The sequence below is a fragment of the Pieris napi genome, chromosome 12, assembly GCF_905475465.1.
Source record: "Pieris napi chromosome 12, ilPieNapi1.2, whole genome shotgun sequence".
Taxonomy (NCBI): domain Eukaryota; kingdom Metazoa; phylum Arthropoda; class Insecta; order Lepidoptera; family Pieridae; genus Pieris; species Pieris napi.
In genome coordinates, this window is record NC_062245.1 from 3664448 (window position 1) to 3680315 (window position 15868).

General features: G+C 34.9%; 1 protein-coding gene and 1 long non-coding RNA gene across 2 annotated transcripts; both read left to right on the forward strand.

Moving 5' to 3' along the window:
* The first annotated feature begins 272 nt into the window (after positions 1-272).
* LOC125054911 lies at positions 273-2235 on the forward strand. Its single transcript, XR_007117791.1, has 2 exons — positions 273-1068; positions 1489-2235. It is a non-coding gene; the product is annotated as an uncharacterized LOC125054911 (long non-coding RNA).
* Positions 2236-2924: 689 nt separating this feature from the next.
* LOC125054910 (CLIP domain-containing serine protease HP8-like) lies at positions 2925-13992 on the forward strand. Its single transcript, XM_047657062.1, has 7 exons — positions 2925-3127; positions 4493-4620; positions 7199-7352; positions 9853-9961; positions 11645-11832; positions 12608-12709; positions 13383-13992. The coding sequence occupies exons 1-7, from the start codon at positions 3064-3066 to the stop codon at positions 13691-13693; spliced, it is 1056 nt and encodes a 351-aa protein (XP_047513018.1). The 5' UTR covers positions 2925-3063; the 3' UTR covers positions 13694-13992.
* Positions 13993-15868: the final 1876 nt, after the last annotated feature.

The following is a 15868-nucleotide window of genomic DNA, read 5'->3' on the forward strand; positions in this document are numbered from 1 at the left end:
AACGACTGAAAGTTATAACTGCAAACATACTGATGCGCAAACAAAACTTGAAGTGTTCTTTGTCAAGTTTTGTTTTTAAAAACAGTGAACATAGACCTAATTAATATTTAGAGCTAAATGAATTTTTATTCATTTAGCTGTGTGGCTGTGGTTTCCCAACGAACAACGGCTGGCTTAATTAGCCAGGACTTTACACACAACGGACCAAATGAGCGGAAACTGAGTCCACACTACATACTACAAACATATTTAGAGCTAAGTCTAGCCTCTGTATATCACACTCTATAGTCTATAGTGTTTCGCTGACTGGCGGACTGACTATCCGTTATCCCCCGAGCATCGACGTGATAAATCATAGTTAAATCTCATTATTCATGTATTCAATGTACACTTATATCCGTAAAACCTTTGCCTAAAGAGAACTAAACCTTTTGAGTGAATAAACCTAGTGTAGTGAATATAAGTGCAAGTGCGGTATCACACATGAACATAGAGTCAAAATATTATAGAACACTAAGACTGTTAATGAACATTACCTTTGTTTAAGCTATTCATTAGTGTTGTAGAAAATTAGGTCAACATAATATTACTTATTAGCCATAATTATTGTAATGGCTAGATTGTAATTCATGTAAAGTCGCACTCTTTTTTTTACTTTATTGTAAGAAAAAAAATATCCGTAAAACAAAGTAGGTTCGAAATTTACATTTATTGCCAGTTCTCAAAACAAGGGCGTAGAATGGACGAGCAATAAACTTTACGTTACTGTTTCGCCAATATTTTTTTATAAATCATGTTATGTTATTGATATATTTTAGGTACTGGACCATCTGGATTTATTAAAATAAGTATCTTCTTGGCTAAGCTTGACGTTGACCACCAGCTTTCTGTATGATCAGACTGCAAACGTGAATGCACATAGTTATAATGAAGATTTTATAATTTAATTTAACCCGCTATATCCTCGCGTATAAATCTCGTAGGCCATGTTTTGTGTCGAATTTTGTATTTTATATTGTTTTATTAAATTGTGTTTATTTAAATAGTTATATATTTAAGCGGCAAAAGGTATGATAGTGAACCTAACGTGTAGTAGATATAGTATGTGTTTTATCGTAGTATTATTTATTAATCTTAGTCGAAAGTCTTAAATTGTAATCCAGTCATATTGAATATAAATATTGTTCAGTATGTACACACATTTCTCCAAGTATTAATTTAGTTTAAATCCAGAATAGTCTCTAGTTTAAAAAGCTGTCAACCCATTTATTCTGTATGAATTGTTTTGTGCTTAGATACGGTTAGAAATTTTAACATAGAAATAGCACTAATAAGGACTTAACTTATGCGATTCTATAAAATTTGTATAGAAATGACATCTCAGAAATCTCCCATCATCTTCCATCTATACAAATATTCGTTAAGTGTAGGATACTAATTAGTAACTAAAATTATGAGATTAAATTCAGTGAAAACAATTTCTTATAGGTTAAATTATGAGCGATTACAAAATAAACTTAACAAGGGAGACGAACAAACTAGAAGAAACGCAACCAGAAGCTTCAACATCACGTGCCATTGACAAGACAAGCATGGAAAGTCCTCTACGAGTTAGTTAATTTTCTCTTAAAAAGAGAGATGTTTGGTTGACTTCGGCGCAGGCGCACATATTTGAATTAATTGGTAAAGTCGTAACGTCTTTACTTGAATCAAACCCAGGACTTATCTCTTCACACTGTTAATAATATAATTAGCATTTTGGTATTCTATTAAAGGTCAGATTAGAAATTTAAAACTTTAATATGTACATAAATGTTAATATATTGCTGTACATTTCAGAAATATTTGTTTATAATTGTAATTGTTTTATTTGTTTAAACGACTTTATTGTAACTCAACTGCTCTGATGTATTTAATTCCGCCTCTTAATAAGTAATTAGTATTTTTAAGAACACTTCGAGGTCTAATCTTAGTTAGTTCATATAAGAAGTAACAAGAATCAGTATGTTTATAGAAAAGAAAAACAATGACACGAAAATCTCCTGCTCCGTGGCGAATATTTATTGAAAATATTTTTAATAAATGGAAGATTCTATCAAAAAAACCGTTTTATTGGCAGTTGGTAAGAAGTATCATCTTTTTCGCTTTGGGCCTGAAATTGTTTCGAGACATAAATTTACATAATTGTATCGACAGTGATTAGTGAGTACATATGTGTAAAAACAATACAACATCCAAAAGCAAAAGAAAAAGAAACAATTATTTGAATTCAAAATAGAATTCTCCGTCTATTTGATATTCAGTTATAATACCACAAGAGAAGCTCGTGTGGTATTCGGGGGATTATTTTTCCGACCCAAATGTCGGCCAATAGAATTGCACCATGAGACGAAATGTACAGTTAACAAATAAGAATTTCATAATGAATAAAACAACTACTTAATACTTTTCTTGAAGCAACGACCAGAGAAAATTTTCACAAAAAATTATCAGTATAATACCATGTAGGTTGTGCCACGTGACGTCGAATGGTGCAATTCTATTGGCCGATATTTGGGTCGGAAAAATAATCTCTTATATTAAAGTTGAAATGAAATGTTCTTGCTTTTTCTTTTCTTAAACCTTTTTCTTTAAACCCAAAAAATCTGTTCTGCAACTATCTTTTTTCTTTAGTTGCATTAAATTATTACTTCTAAGCGGTGTAATAGCGGTACAAACAGTTTACATTTGATAGGCGCTAACAAAGTTGACATCTAAATCAAATCAAATAAAACAGTTTAATTTAGTGACTTCAGAACTAAAATAAAGGTGTGAACTCTTTTATATATGAAAATTTACCAATAAAGCTTTTCTTTCCAAAAAGGAGACGTCAAATCTACAGTACAGGTATTCCCCAACACCAGAACCAGTTTAAAGCGTCATCACAAACAGCTTAATGTCAATGTGTACTACGGACGAGTCGGTCGTGTCCGGCAGACATAAGCCATGTTTAAAAACTTATAGATAACCCTCGGATGACCGGTCAAAGTTATCAGTTATACTCTGTGTTAGTTCATCACAAGAATGGATAAGTTGTGGGTTGCATTATGTGGAACATGTTTGTTTGTGTCCATTTCAGCACTCAAGGGTAAGAACACGTAAACTAGTAAATAAAGATTCTGTGTTAAATGTGTGATGTGTTAGCTTGTATACAGTTGTTACACGTTGACAAAAATTCCCGAACCAAAAAAAATTATAGCCTGAGAATTATGAGATTAGTTGTAGAAGATATTAATATGTAATTTTGCGTTGTATTTCTAATGATACGAAACGTCGAAAAGAAGCTCGCAACAGATCTGTCAATAAGGAAAAATTATTAATAACGTCTTTTGATAAGTCATTTTATTGTGATTACATGATGTCATCTCCACACAACATTGAAGCTTACAATTATAGTTTACTTATACACCACCTTCTTGCGTTTACAAAGTGTTGTAGTGAAAACTGAAGTTATACGCATTGTCTCTAACTTCTCTATTTAGGGTACTTAGGTAATTTGAAAAGTTCAATTAATAGTCACATATTTGACAAAGCTTATAGAAATCGTAATAAGGGCCTAAAAGTTTATACTTATTTATAGATGATAAAAATGATGATGATATAATAGTTAGCAAAATTTTGCATACGAAAACTGTAGAAAAACTACATATTGAGGCCAGCCCAGCAAGATTGTTGTTTTTATAACGACTCCATTGTTTTGTAAAGTGTATTATTTCGTTACGTTTATAATGCAAAAATATGAACAGTTATGTCACGCCTTGATGGGTACATAAACCCCTTTAGATAATATTAATTATTGTTTCTTATTCGTCTGAACTTAAAAAACTAATTCAAAGAATATTTCTGTTAATAATAACGACACTATGAGCGATGACGCTTGGAATCGGATCTACTCAGTAAGCCGTACGTACGTACCAGAGTCCAGCTAATTAAAGATGAAAAATTAATAGGGTTTAAAGAAAACACTTTTTTACCACCGTGCGTGGTCACGGTGACCACGCACGCTGTAAAGCAAGCGGAACGTCGGTTAAATATAAAATTATGTAAAATAATTGTAAATTTATAATAACACATAAGATTAAGCCGGTTAAAAAGTGTTTTCTTTAAATGTGTAAAGGTTATGTCAATAAAGCGGGCCGTAGACGGACCGCATGTTGCAGTCAAGACCGACTGCAATATGCGGTTTGCTAAGGAACTGCTCGAGCGGTCCGTGTATTGCGGATATGAATTTAGTAGAAAGTACAGATCGCCGTCGGCGACCGCATATAGCAGTCGGTCTTGACTGCAACATGCGGTCCGTCTATGGCCCGCTTAAGAGACAATACTAATTAATAGGGTGTTAAAAAGTTTGATGTATGAAGTTTGACCTCACACGAGTTTAAGAGTTAAAACACTGTTACCATAATATAATTAAATTACTGTAAGTTGATGAAAAATAAATTATCTTTTGCAGCTTGCAACGGTGACGCAGTCTGTTTGCCCATAAATGAATGCAAATTGGCTTATGAAAATATAAAAGTCCCAAATATTCAGGACGTTTTAAGAAAAACATCTTGCGGCTTTGAGAACAATGTACCGCACGTAAGGTTATTTTGTGTTTGTTTTAATTATAATATGATATATCTTGGATTTAAATTGAATTAAATCTAAAAACAACGATCCGCAGCGGACCATATTCGGTCGAAGCATATGTTATGGAAATTCTTCCTCCCCAATAGGTTACATACTATGACGTAGAGCAGGTAACACTGAAAATGTATACAAAATTAAAAACGGCTTAGGGCGAGGCCCCACTACTGCGTTGCGTCGCGTCGTCGCATCGGATCGACGCATTGTATGCCACATCTGCGTTGCGTCGACGCATGACGTCGCGACGCAAGAGGGTATACACGCCGTCGCATCTGCGTCTCAGCCTTCGCAATGGACATACACAAACTTGTTCTTTTGTTGCTTTTATTACGCCACCGCCGAATTAAACTTAGAAACCATAGAAGATTCTGGATATCTCCTCTGATAGCATTAAGAAATAGTGATCACCCTCCCCCCTGCTTCGTCTCTCGTCCGTCGATCCGTTGAAACGTCGCGCGCGACGACGCAACGGTGTAATGGGGCATGTATACTAAATAATATGGGAAACGTCGTAGCGGCGACGCTGCGACGACGCAACGCAGCGCAACGCACTAGTGGGGCCTCGCCCTTAATGTAGAAAGTTGCCAATACTTTTATTGTTTACACATCGTCGCATTCGATGGCACCACTAAGAAAAGAGGTGTTAGGCACACCTCTCTTCCTCATCTTCTATGGCATTTTCGTACGCTTTCACCGCATCTTCACGGCTCGTAAAGCGAATACCTCGAATTTTATTATTAGTTTTGGGTTCGTAGCAATATATCCAGCCTTAATCACCTGTGACGATGTCAAATACTGCATTTGAATCACCGTCGTTGAACTAATCTAACATTTGGCGACACCCGTCCATGAGAAGGTGTTTCTGGTCGTCGGTTAAAGTATGGGGAATCCATCTGGTACAAAGATTCCTGATTTCTAAATGTTCGTGTAATAATTTTTGAACTTGACTCATACCAATTCCTAGGCTTGCCCGTATCTGCTGATAGGTCACTCTCTTATCTTCCTCTATTATGCGTCGCACAGCACTGATGTTATCTTCAGTAGTGGCTGTTAAAGGTCGTCCTTCACGGGGATCATCATGGAGATTTCTACGTCTAACGCTTAAAGTCGTTAAACCAATTGTAAATAGTGGGACGAGATGGGGCTTCATGAAGAAATACTAATCGCAGCCTTTGTTGTTGAGTAAGCCCACAACGAAAGTCATAATAAATCATCAACAGTCATAATGATCGAAAATTCTCTCGCGTTAGGTTAATTTTCACGTGTAACAAGCGTTTTAGATTTGCCGCCAATTCACAAAAACAAATGACAAATGATTAATGAATGCAATATACTATATAAGTTTACCAAAGAGTTCTAAAATTGAAATTCAAAAAAGTTTTCATTAGCAATGTTTCTAACTGGCCAATTCTAAACATTTTCAGTGTTACCCACGTACATACAACTATCAGTCATATATACTAATAATTAAATGTCCCACCTTTCCGTAGTCGTATCCTAGAATAGAGGTGCCTCTCACCCTCCAAGATAATCTTATATATTATTTTATTAGGGGTTCAAATTTCGGCATTGTTCTCCAAATGTATCTATAATTAAGAGGAACCCTAGCTCGAGTAATACTTACAACGTCAGTGTTCGCAGTTCTACTTCTTACTCAAGAAGATGTAAAGATTTTTTATATACGCAACAGTTTTTGTGTACATCCTACTTCGCCATGCTTACATTATTAACAACAGTGTCGAATGCTATTTCGAAATCTAAGAAGGCGACATAAAGTTCAGTAGCCGTACTTTGTGTTTGTTGAGAGCCATTCCGAACACACTCTTGTTGCGTGAGAGGTATCTTTTGCAACACAAATGAACATCTGTACATCTGCGCGCTCTTATATATATCCAAAATGATTTCGGCTCCGAATGCCGCTGAATCCTATCATATTCCTTTTTAATATTTTGCCTAACCAATAATGAGAATTTGTTGATGGATCTGAAACTATTTAATTTTTTTGTATATTTTATAAAGCCAATCCTTTCTTTTTATACCATCTATTAAGCCTCTTGCTTACAACACTCATCAAAATCCACAATTCTCACTATAAAAAACGTTTAAGATGGTATTATTAAAATAACTACCTTATAACATTATTGTCTTCGACTTGATATACAAAGATAACGAAACGAGTGACTTGTGTTTACAAAAATCGTATTATTTATTAGTGATATAATTTGTTTGAACTAAGAGTATTAGTTGTAAAATATTGTCTTTACAGGAATACAAATATTTAATAAAACTGCATATACGATTTTTTTAATAATTTACGCTTTGTGGGCTTATTAAACAACCGTGGTCAGCGCGACTAACCCTCAGATTCAGAGTTTAGACTCAGGGCTAAGTGTAACTTCCATATGTCAAAAACTTATCAGATTTGAACGGGAGTTCATTATTCGCACTACGTTTCGATTTAATCTGAAACTTAAGTATTCGTTCCAAAGGTTATGATTGTTGTTGTAAAAACAAAACACGCTTGTTTTAGGTTTGCTGTCCCCCAGCATTTATAAACTTCGGTAGAGATAACTTACTGCCAAACATTTCGGTATGCGGTATTCAAACTGACGAAAGGATCTATGGAGGTGATAAGACCGATATTGATGAACATCCGTGGATGGCATTACTGCGATATGACAAACGTAAGTACCTTTGGTATTCTTTGGGATTCTATCCACTGTGTATATTCGAAACTACCAAGCCTAATCATGTTAACTGTGACATTGAACTCAAAGAAGTCTCTTAATATATTCCTATAAATAATAAAACGACTAGCGAACACGTTTCTTATTTGTAGAATACTTGGGCACCATTTGTATTTTATAGAATTACCTTTAAACATATTTTTATTGTTGAGGAGTGACCTTTTAGGAGGACGTGAAGACTGTGGATCACATTCATAGCTCTTTGCAAGTTAGAGGGGTATCGAGCCCACTAAAACATCCCAGTCCACACGCCCCAAGATACAGCCCTCGCGGTTCGCAAAAAGGAATCCAATAAACCTGGGCGTATGTCTGTCATGGAAACTGTGGAATTAAATCAATTATTTTGCACAGAATCAACTCCATGTTACAATAAACTAATATATCTTAACTATTGCGTGACCAACTGAGCCCTGAAGGCCATATTTTGATCTTACGACACTTAGGAAATACTGTGGGTAATAAAAATATAAACACGCGGTTTTCCTTTGTTGATCTAATCGTACAGATTAATTACGTATGCGAAAAGTCCGCATCTAAAGGATAATTTGCCTATTATATTCGGATGAGATTATTATTTACGTCTTGTCCTTTAAAATTTATTATACCATAATGTATCTATATATGACAGTCAGAACCTCAGTCGCGGGGTTTATTTGTGGTTCGACCATTTTATTGGTAGCTCAGAGTTTGTAAGTTGGCGGTGTTTCACCTCTTCACCAGTAAAACTGTTGGTCCTGTTAGCTGCGTCTGACGTCCGCCACAACTCGAGATGAACTGCTATTACCAAATAAGCAGGATGATTACTAAAGAGTTTTGGAAACACTGTTTTGTATAGGAAAAACAGTCCATATTAAAAATATTCAGAAAAAAATTGTAAGATCAAAATATCAAAGAAAAAGTCCAGAAAATTTAGACCCTGGAAAGATGTGTTATAAATTTTGTTAAGAAATGGTTTTATATTTTATAAATATTTTTTTTAAATCAATATCATCAAATGGGGAGACCCGTGAGAATCGTGATTGGTCACACCACTAGCGGGTTGGCAATCTGCCTTTTGCCTTTCTTGCTGACGACAATCAGCTTGTTCTAACTTCTAATGGTAGCTGTACACACTCGGCGAGACACCCCGAGACAGGCCGAGGGCGAGAGTGTACAGTAGAGCTCTCGTCTCGCCTCGCTTCCTCGCAGTCGGTCTCGCCTCTCTCGGTCGCCTGTCGGTTTTTTGCGCACGAGTCAAAGGGTCTCGCGAGTAAAACGAGAGCGACCTGTACACACTCGTTCAATCACTTGCTCGATGACTGTGGTTGTGACAGGACGTATCGCACAATGTGGTCTAACGAACGCGAATTTTGGCTGGTATTGCTTCTCTCATAAGAGTATTCTTCTTAGTTATCAACGGAGCAACTTTTTGCAGTAAAAATTGAAAGTCGACTAAAGACATTCTTGTAAAATTATCAAATTGGCCAGAGGGTTCTGCCACTAGCTCTGCCAATTGATTTTCCATGGTGCTGCTGAAATAATGTACAAAATAAATGAATGACATACAAAAGGTAAAACATACATACAAGTAGCAATTTACAATTTTGGATAATATTAAAACTTTATGAACCTAATTACCTATTTCTGTTGCGGTGCATAGTAACCATCCACCATCTTCTTCTTCGCCATGGCTTCGTAATTTTTTTTTAATGGTAAACGTGAAGAAAATTATAATAACTTATTGCACAAAGACAAACAGCAGCAGCGGTTTCCACGTCCATTATTAACGGTGTTTTAAATACAAATAACGTAACGAGTGTGTACAGGCTGCGCTCTTCTCTCGGTCCTCTCGGTCGAGACTCTCGGCGAGAGGCTCTCGCCGAGTGTGTACAGCCACCATAAGGTTTTTCTCATTTTATATTCGCCGTAGGTATATATTGAAGAGATTTGGGGATTACAATGCATCCCTGCATAACTCACCATTGTTACATCCAGATTGAAACATCCCGAGACCTCGTCATTGACTTTAACCTTTTTAATTTCAATAAAAATACACAAATTAAGCAGAAAAACTCGCATTTACGAGCGTCAAAGTACAAAACACTGTCACTTATTACTATAAATACGCGTACTTACTCTTCTTTTCTTGTCAATGTGTCTTGAAATATCTTCACATTTCAGCTTACAGCCTTGCGATTCTGTAACTCACTTTTCGAACTCACACAGCGGTTTTCGCATCGGTGGTCGCTCAGAAAAGGTGGGAGCTTGTAGTTTATTGTTTATCAGAATGCCAAATCATAAAATGACTGCTTCATGACTGATTTGAGAGCGACCGCCGATGCGAAAACCGCTGTGTGAGTTCGAAAAGTGAGCTATAGAATCGCAGGGCAGGAAACGTCCCAGTTGTATTGTAAGAATATAAGAATTAAAAATATAATGACCAATTTTTTATTTATAGCAAAGGGGAGCCACGGTTTTTATTGTGGAGGAGTTTTAATATCATCGCGCTACATTCTGACCGCTGCACATTGTATCAAAGGAGCTGATATACCACCAAATTGGAAACTGTAAGTGAAATAATAACAATTTTAGCATCCAGATTCTGATCTGGCTATTGATTCTCGGCCATTTTATCGTAAATATTTTAAATGTAACTCTTTTAAAAGATTTTTTAAATATTTTTCTTACTGTAATACATTTAGAAGAATCACCGATGAATCAGCCATCAATGATTATTTTACAGGCAGCTGGACATCATTTGTGTGAAGTAAAAAGTTGTGAGACACTGCTGAATTTAACTGGCTATTATTGTACATGTACTTACATTTGTTAAGGCTAAGCTATTATATCTGTAGATAATTTGATTTTAGACACACTGGGTTTCAATGACTCCCCAGTTCGTATTAAAAATTAAAATTGTATTTAATTTCAAGTTAAGAGGCAAAAGCGGTTTGTGTCTTATACTGGTTACAGGCAACTAAAAACAAGTCCCGACCACAAGAGTTCATCATATCTTCAGTCATTAGTAATCTTCACATACTTATATTTCTTCTCACACACAATACGACATTCGTAGGTATATCTAAAGTTAATATGTCTCCAATACGTATCAAAGAAATAATATTATCTTAATATATAAAACAAAATCGGGATTGTTCGAACACTTATAACTATAACAAAGCAGAATAACTCTCTAACAAGACGAAGGTATCGAATCGACAACATATATCCACAATAATAATGGCTCTTAAATGTATTTATTGTAATGTAACTTATTTTGTACTTAAGGAAAATATATCGAGCTGTTTAAATATACAACAAATGTAAAGTAAAGGATTGCAATTTGGTGATATTAGTCAACTTAATCGCAAGGCAGCTACTAAATTCATAAAATTATTTTTATTTAGGTTCGAGTACCTACCTTTGAATAATAATTGATAGACCAATTTCCCCGTACTAGACTATCTAAAGTTAGTAATTCTTTTTTGGGAAAAGGGATACTCTTCTTTAATAAAATCCCAGAGGCTCTTTTATAAATTAAAGAAATGTATTAAAGAAAAGCTGTGTAAAAAGGCTTACTATAAAGTCAACGATTATTTAGTTGATAAAAAGGCCTGGGACTAGTGCTAGACAGGCTACTTCTAATTAATTTGCGATATTTGTTTTAAAATAAGTGTTGTTTGATGATTTGATATTTTAAAAGAGTACCGAGAGTTTTTTACGCCGGCTTTTTCTCTCGGCCTACACCCTCTGTCTTCTTTGCCGATGAGTAGGGATGCCTACCAATTCAAATTTAATGACGTGGAATAAGTGATACATGTATCTTATGTTCCTTAATAAACATATTTTTTTTTAGACGTATCTTCCTCGTTTCTGGATTGTCTGATTTTAATACGTGTAAAACTATGCTAAGATGCGTTATGTTTCTTATGCATTAATTTAATATATATAAAACTATTCAAAACCAATTCATATAAAGTAATTAAAATTACTTTCAGGTTTGAAATATAGGTTTTGTTGAGAAAAAGCCTATAGAAAATTATTGTTTTAAAACATGAATTCTGTTATCCAAACGAAACTATTTAAGATTTTTGTTTGCAGAAGCTATCTATTTCGTCTCTTTCTATCGAATTGTGTTTACGATGTAATGAAAAGTGACAGATACTTCGTTGCGTGCTTAAAATTGTTGCAACTAGACTGATTTATATTTTAGTAATAACAATTCTATTAACCAATAATTATAATTGTAGGAGTCAAGTGCGTCTTGGTGAATGGAATTTAACGAGCGATGTGGATTGTCGAAGTAATGACTGCAGCCTCCCGGTCATGGATGTACCGATAGAGAAACTCATCCCTCACGAAGATTATAAGCCAAGAGATGGGAATCAACAAAATGATATAGCTCTTATCCGGTTGCAAAGAGAGGTGAAATTTAATGGTAAGTTTTAAGAAAAGTTTTTGATTAAAAACAGCTTTTTGCAACATATTGTTTGACTCCATAACATTGATAAGTCCATCAATAAAGCTGTACTACATAAAAATATGACTACTTACAATCTGAGCTTAACATAGTAAGTATAAAACCTAGAATAGATGTGGATTGGGAGAGAGGATGGATCTCTGAAAATCAGTTTTGCTGGTGACAGCAACTTAAAGCTGCATCTCAGGTTTCTGATAATATAATATTTGTGTAAATATTATAAAATACCATCCTTGTTACCTCGAAATCTGTCGTTCCACAACTAAGCGTTTCTTAAGGCAATTTTGGCCGCTCACCACCACTATGTGCCAGCTGCCCACTGGAGTATATCCAAACCAATTCGACTTAGGGTCCTTCAAGAAAAGAGCGTACCATTTCTTAAAAGGCTGGCAACACACTTGCGAGCCTCCTGGCAACGTGACTGTCCATTTTCCCGTTTGCCGCTAAACATAAAAAAGTGTAGGTATTGGCCCATTTTTGTGTATGTTGCTTTAATAAAACATTTCCTTGGCTTCTTTCTATCTTTTAATAATTTAATATTAAGGTTTTAGACATTTTAAATATTGCTGCAACAAATATAGTAGATAGGTACATAGTATAGTTCCTACTATTCGCCAAAATTCAAATGCAAAGCTACAAACAGAAAAATATTTGTTGTACGTTCGAAGACCTCTCATTTCTAATGTGTCAATTTTTTACTGGTCAAAACCTATTTTAGTCTATATTTTTTCAGATTTTGTAAAGCCTATTTGTTTACCCATCACACAAGAACTCCGAGGTAATTCCTATGAAGGTTGGGATATGGAAGTAGCAGGTTGGGGGAAAACGGAAAATAGTAAGTATTCAAATAAAAGCCGCCATGGCAGCGGTTATCGGGTGGCGTATAACGGTGGTCCGGAGTCCGTCAAAACAATAATTGTTTCTCTTACTGGCCTTAAAAAGTTTTTACAAATAAGTCAGAAATGTCTCCAATAACGAGACTATAACGATATTAGTTTTTAGCAGGAATCTTATTCCTATATTATGTACAGAATGCCCTTACTTCTCAAAATAATGAGAAATATAGTACGTATTTACTATAAAATTATTCATAACCATGTAAATTATATTGCTTTGTGGGCAGTTGTTGACATTTGAACGGCGAATGACCCCGAGTTTGTATAGCGATATTTATTTCGCTAAAATGTTGCGTGTGCGTGTGCGTCTACATTTTTACATGTGTATGTATTTTAGAATACAATTTTGTTCTACTTTTAAATTAATATCGTCCTTAGAGAGATATCACTAGGAACTTATCAATAAAACGATATTTCCCAAAAACAAAAGACAAACGCAAATAACAAAAAACTTACCCAGCATTCTCATAACACTTGTAATATCTTCTTGATCTTTGATATCTTTGATAGGACCTACCACTGAACCGGTCCTTTTTAACTTTACAACAAGTTTAAGACAATTGAATAGGTTTTCCTTTACTAATATCAACATCAACATTTGCATATTTTTAGGATCTATGTCCGACGTAAAATTGAAAGTGAAACTACCAATTGTGAGTCACCAAGAGTGTACAGAGGTGTATGCTTCGGCGTCACGCCTCATTACGGATAAACAACTGTGCGCTGGAGGTTTGGATGGTCAGGATTCCTGCCGTGGAGACTCTGGTGGGTCCCTTATGGGACAGGCGACGAAGAAGAAAATCTGGTTCGCCTTTGGGGTCGTCTCTTATGGCCCTTCACCGTGCGGGACACCAGGTTGGCCTGGAGTCTACACTAGAGTAACAGCATTTAGCGATTGGATCCTATCAAAGCTTGAAGCGTAATTTTATAGCGTTTTTATGCCACTACAAGATGGCGCTTACCTACCACGCCAGCGATTTTATTACTACATAAATATATGTATAAAATGTGATTGTTATAAAAATACTCACAATAAAGTGCCATTATATAATTGTTATATAAGGTTTTACTTCATATGTATTATTATTGATGATTTTTTTAGGAAAATTCAAGGGTTTTTAAAATTTTTGTTTAGTTAATATAACATAAAATATAGTATAACAGTCTTATTAAACTGTAACAATTTCTCATTTTATTACAAAAAATAAATAGATCTAATGTATGCCTGCTTTTTATTGTGTGTGAAGTTCATTCCAATATAGTTTCTACTGGACTCGCGTTTCTCGGTCTGCTCATGCCGACTAATGCATATTTAACACGGTGTTATTTGAAGGACACTATACAATACACAAGCTGGAATGTGGACTGGGGACATATCCACACATAAAGATCGATGTAACCCTAGACTAGGCGATGTTACATCAACTCCATTGCTTTTAGTCAGCTGCAATTTATGTGTTTAATAATTCAAATTTCGAACTTCTATTTTATTGGTTAAAAACACTACTTAATATTTAGAACTTGAAATTATTTACTTCTTACAGTTTTGATTAAAAATTTGTTGCAACTGTAAGTTAAATAAAATAAAACTCAGACTCTATGCATAAAAATAATTTTGTAGTATTAAAACGTGTTCTCCAAATTTCAAATATTTTATAACAATATCATGCTAATGCTAGCAAGTCAAGGTGAGCGCCTTAAAAATTACTATTTGATTATAATTGCCCATCAAACATAAATTTGACATATTTATGTTTTGTTCAATGAATACTAAAGGCAGAGTTTGATAGCTAGAAGAATTATATTGGTTTCGCTTTCATAAGAAAAAAAATAATAACTATAATGATATATAAAAGCATGGATGTATTTATAAACTATGGGCTGTATTAATCTTCAAATTGCCATCAGTATTAATAATATATAGATAATTAAAAAAATGTCTAGGCAAAAAAATATATTTAAACTAATCACATGACTGTTCGGGTAGGAGCTACTCAGACGTCGTCGACACACGTTACTAATGGTTACGCCTATCTCCCCTTTCCCCTTTCCTCTCAGTCAAAAATTGATTGCTATAAATTTAAGTATCAAAAGATTTCATGATCTGGATCCGAAATTACTTATGTTCTAAATATCAAATAAATTTCAGCAAACTACGCAATGATTTGATTTGATTTATTCCTTAGATTTAGGATATCTATGACCTCTGCTTCTCAGTGGCAAAGTCAAAAGTGTCTAACTCATGAACGTCAAAAAATAATGTATATGAAATGCTTCTAACTTTACATTTAGTGCCAGTTCTCAAATCAAGGGCGTAGAACGGAAGAGAAGATCTGACAATAAACTCTCCGCCAGTCTTTTTAATCGCCATGTTGTTTTTTTACACAACGTTTGTAAGGAGCTGCAACCATTACACCATGATCCACATGACATCTTAAGTAATTAATAATAATAACATAAATTAAAAACAAAGACTTGTCCATTATCAGCAGGAGGCATGGTGAAATAGGAGTACGCACTTACATTCTCGTGGGAACAACACGCTAACACATAGTCGAAATAACTAACATGACCGCATACACGAAATCAAGTACGACCAGTCACCACAAGTAGCCCGTAGCAAGTTTACGAGTATGACGCATGGCCAGCCATTGGCGCCATCCACTATAGCTAGAATTTTCGATATATTCATTTTTGTAAAAAAAAATTTAATTCTACTGAAGTAGAGTAGAGGCGTTTAGCTTTTTTGGCCCTAATTTAACTTTTTGTTAAGTGTATTAGGTGTGTGTACCCGTTATCGCAAAATAAATAACGAAGGTAATTTGCGACGGGCGTAGGGAAATGCGATATCGCTGTTGCCAAGCGTGAGCTTATGTCAATTCACAGTATCTTCGGTAAGCCTGTGGAATGCTCACAACTGCATACAGCCCTTACGATAGTTATTCAAAGTATATTAATACAATCCGATAGATACACAAACAAATAGTTAACTTTTTGTGTGATAAGCTTGAACTTAATAAGTCCATACGTGTATTTGTTCCTAGTTCAACTAGGCATGTTGTGACGAAAAGAAAAGCAGTAAACTTTCCAAATTTTAT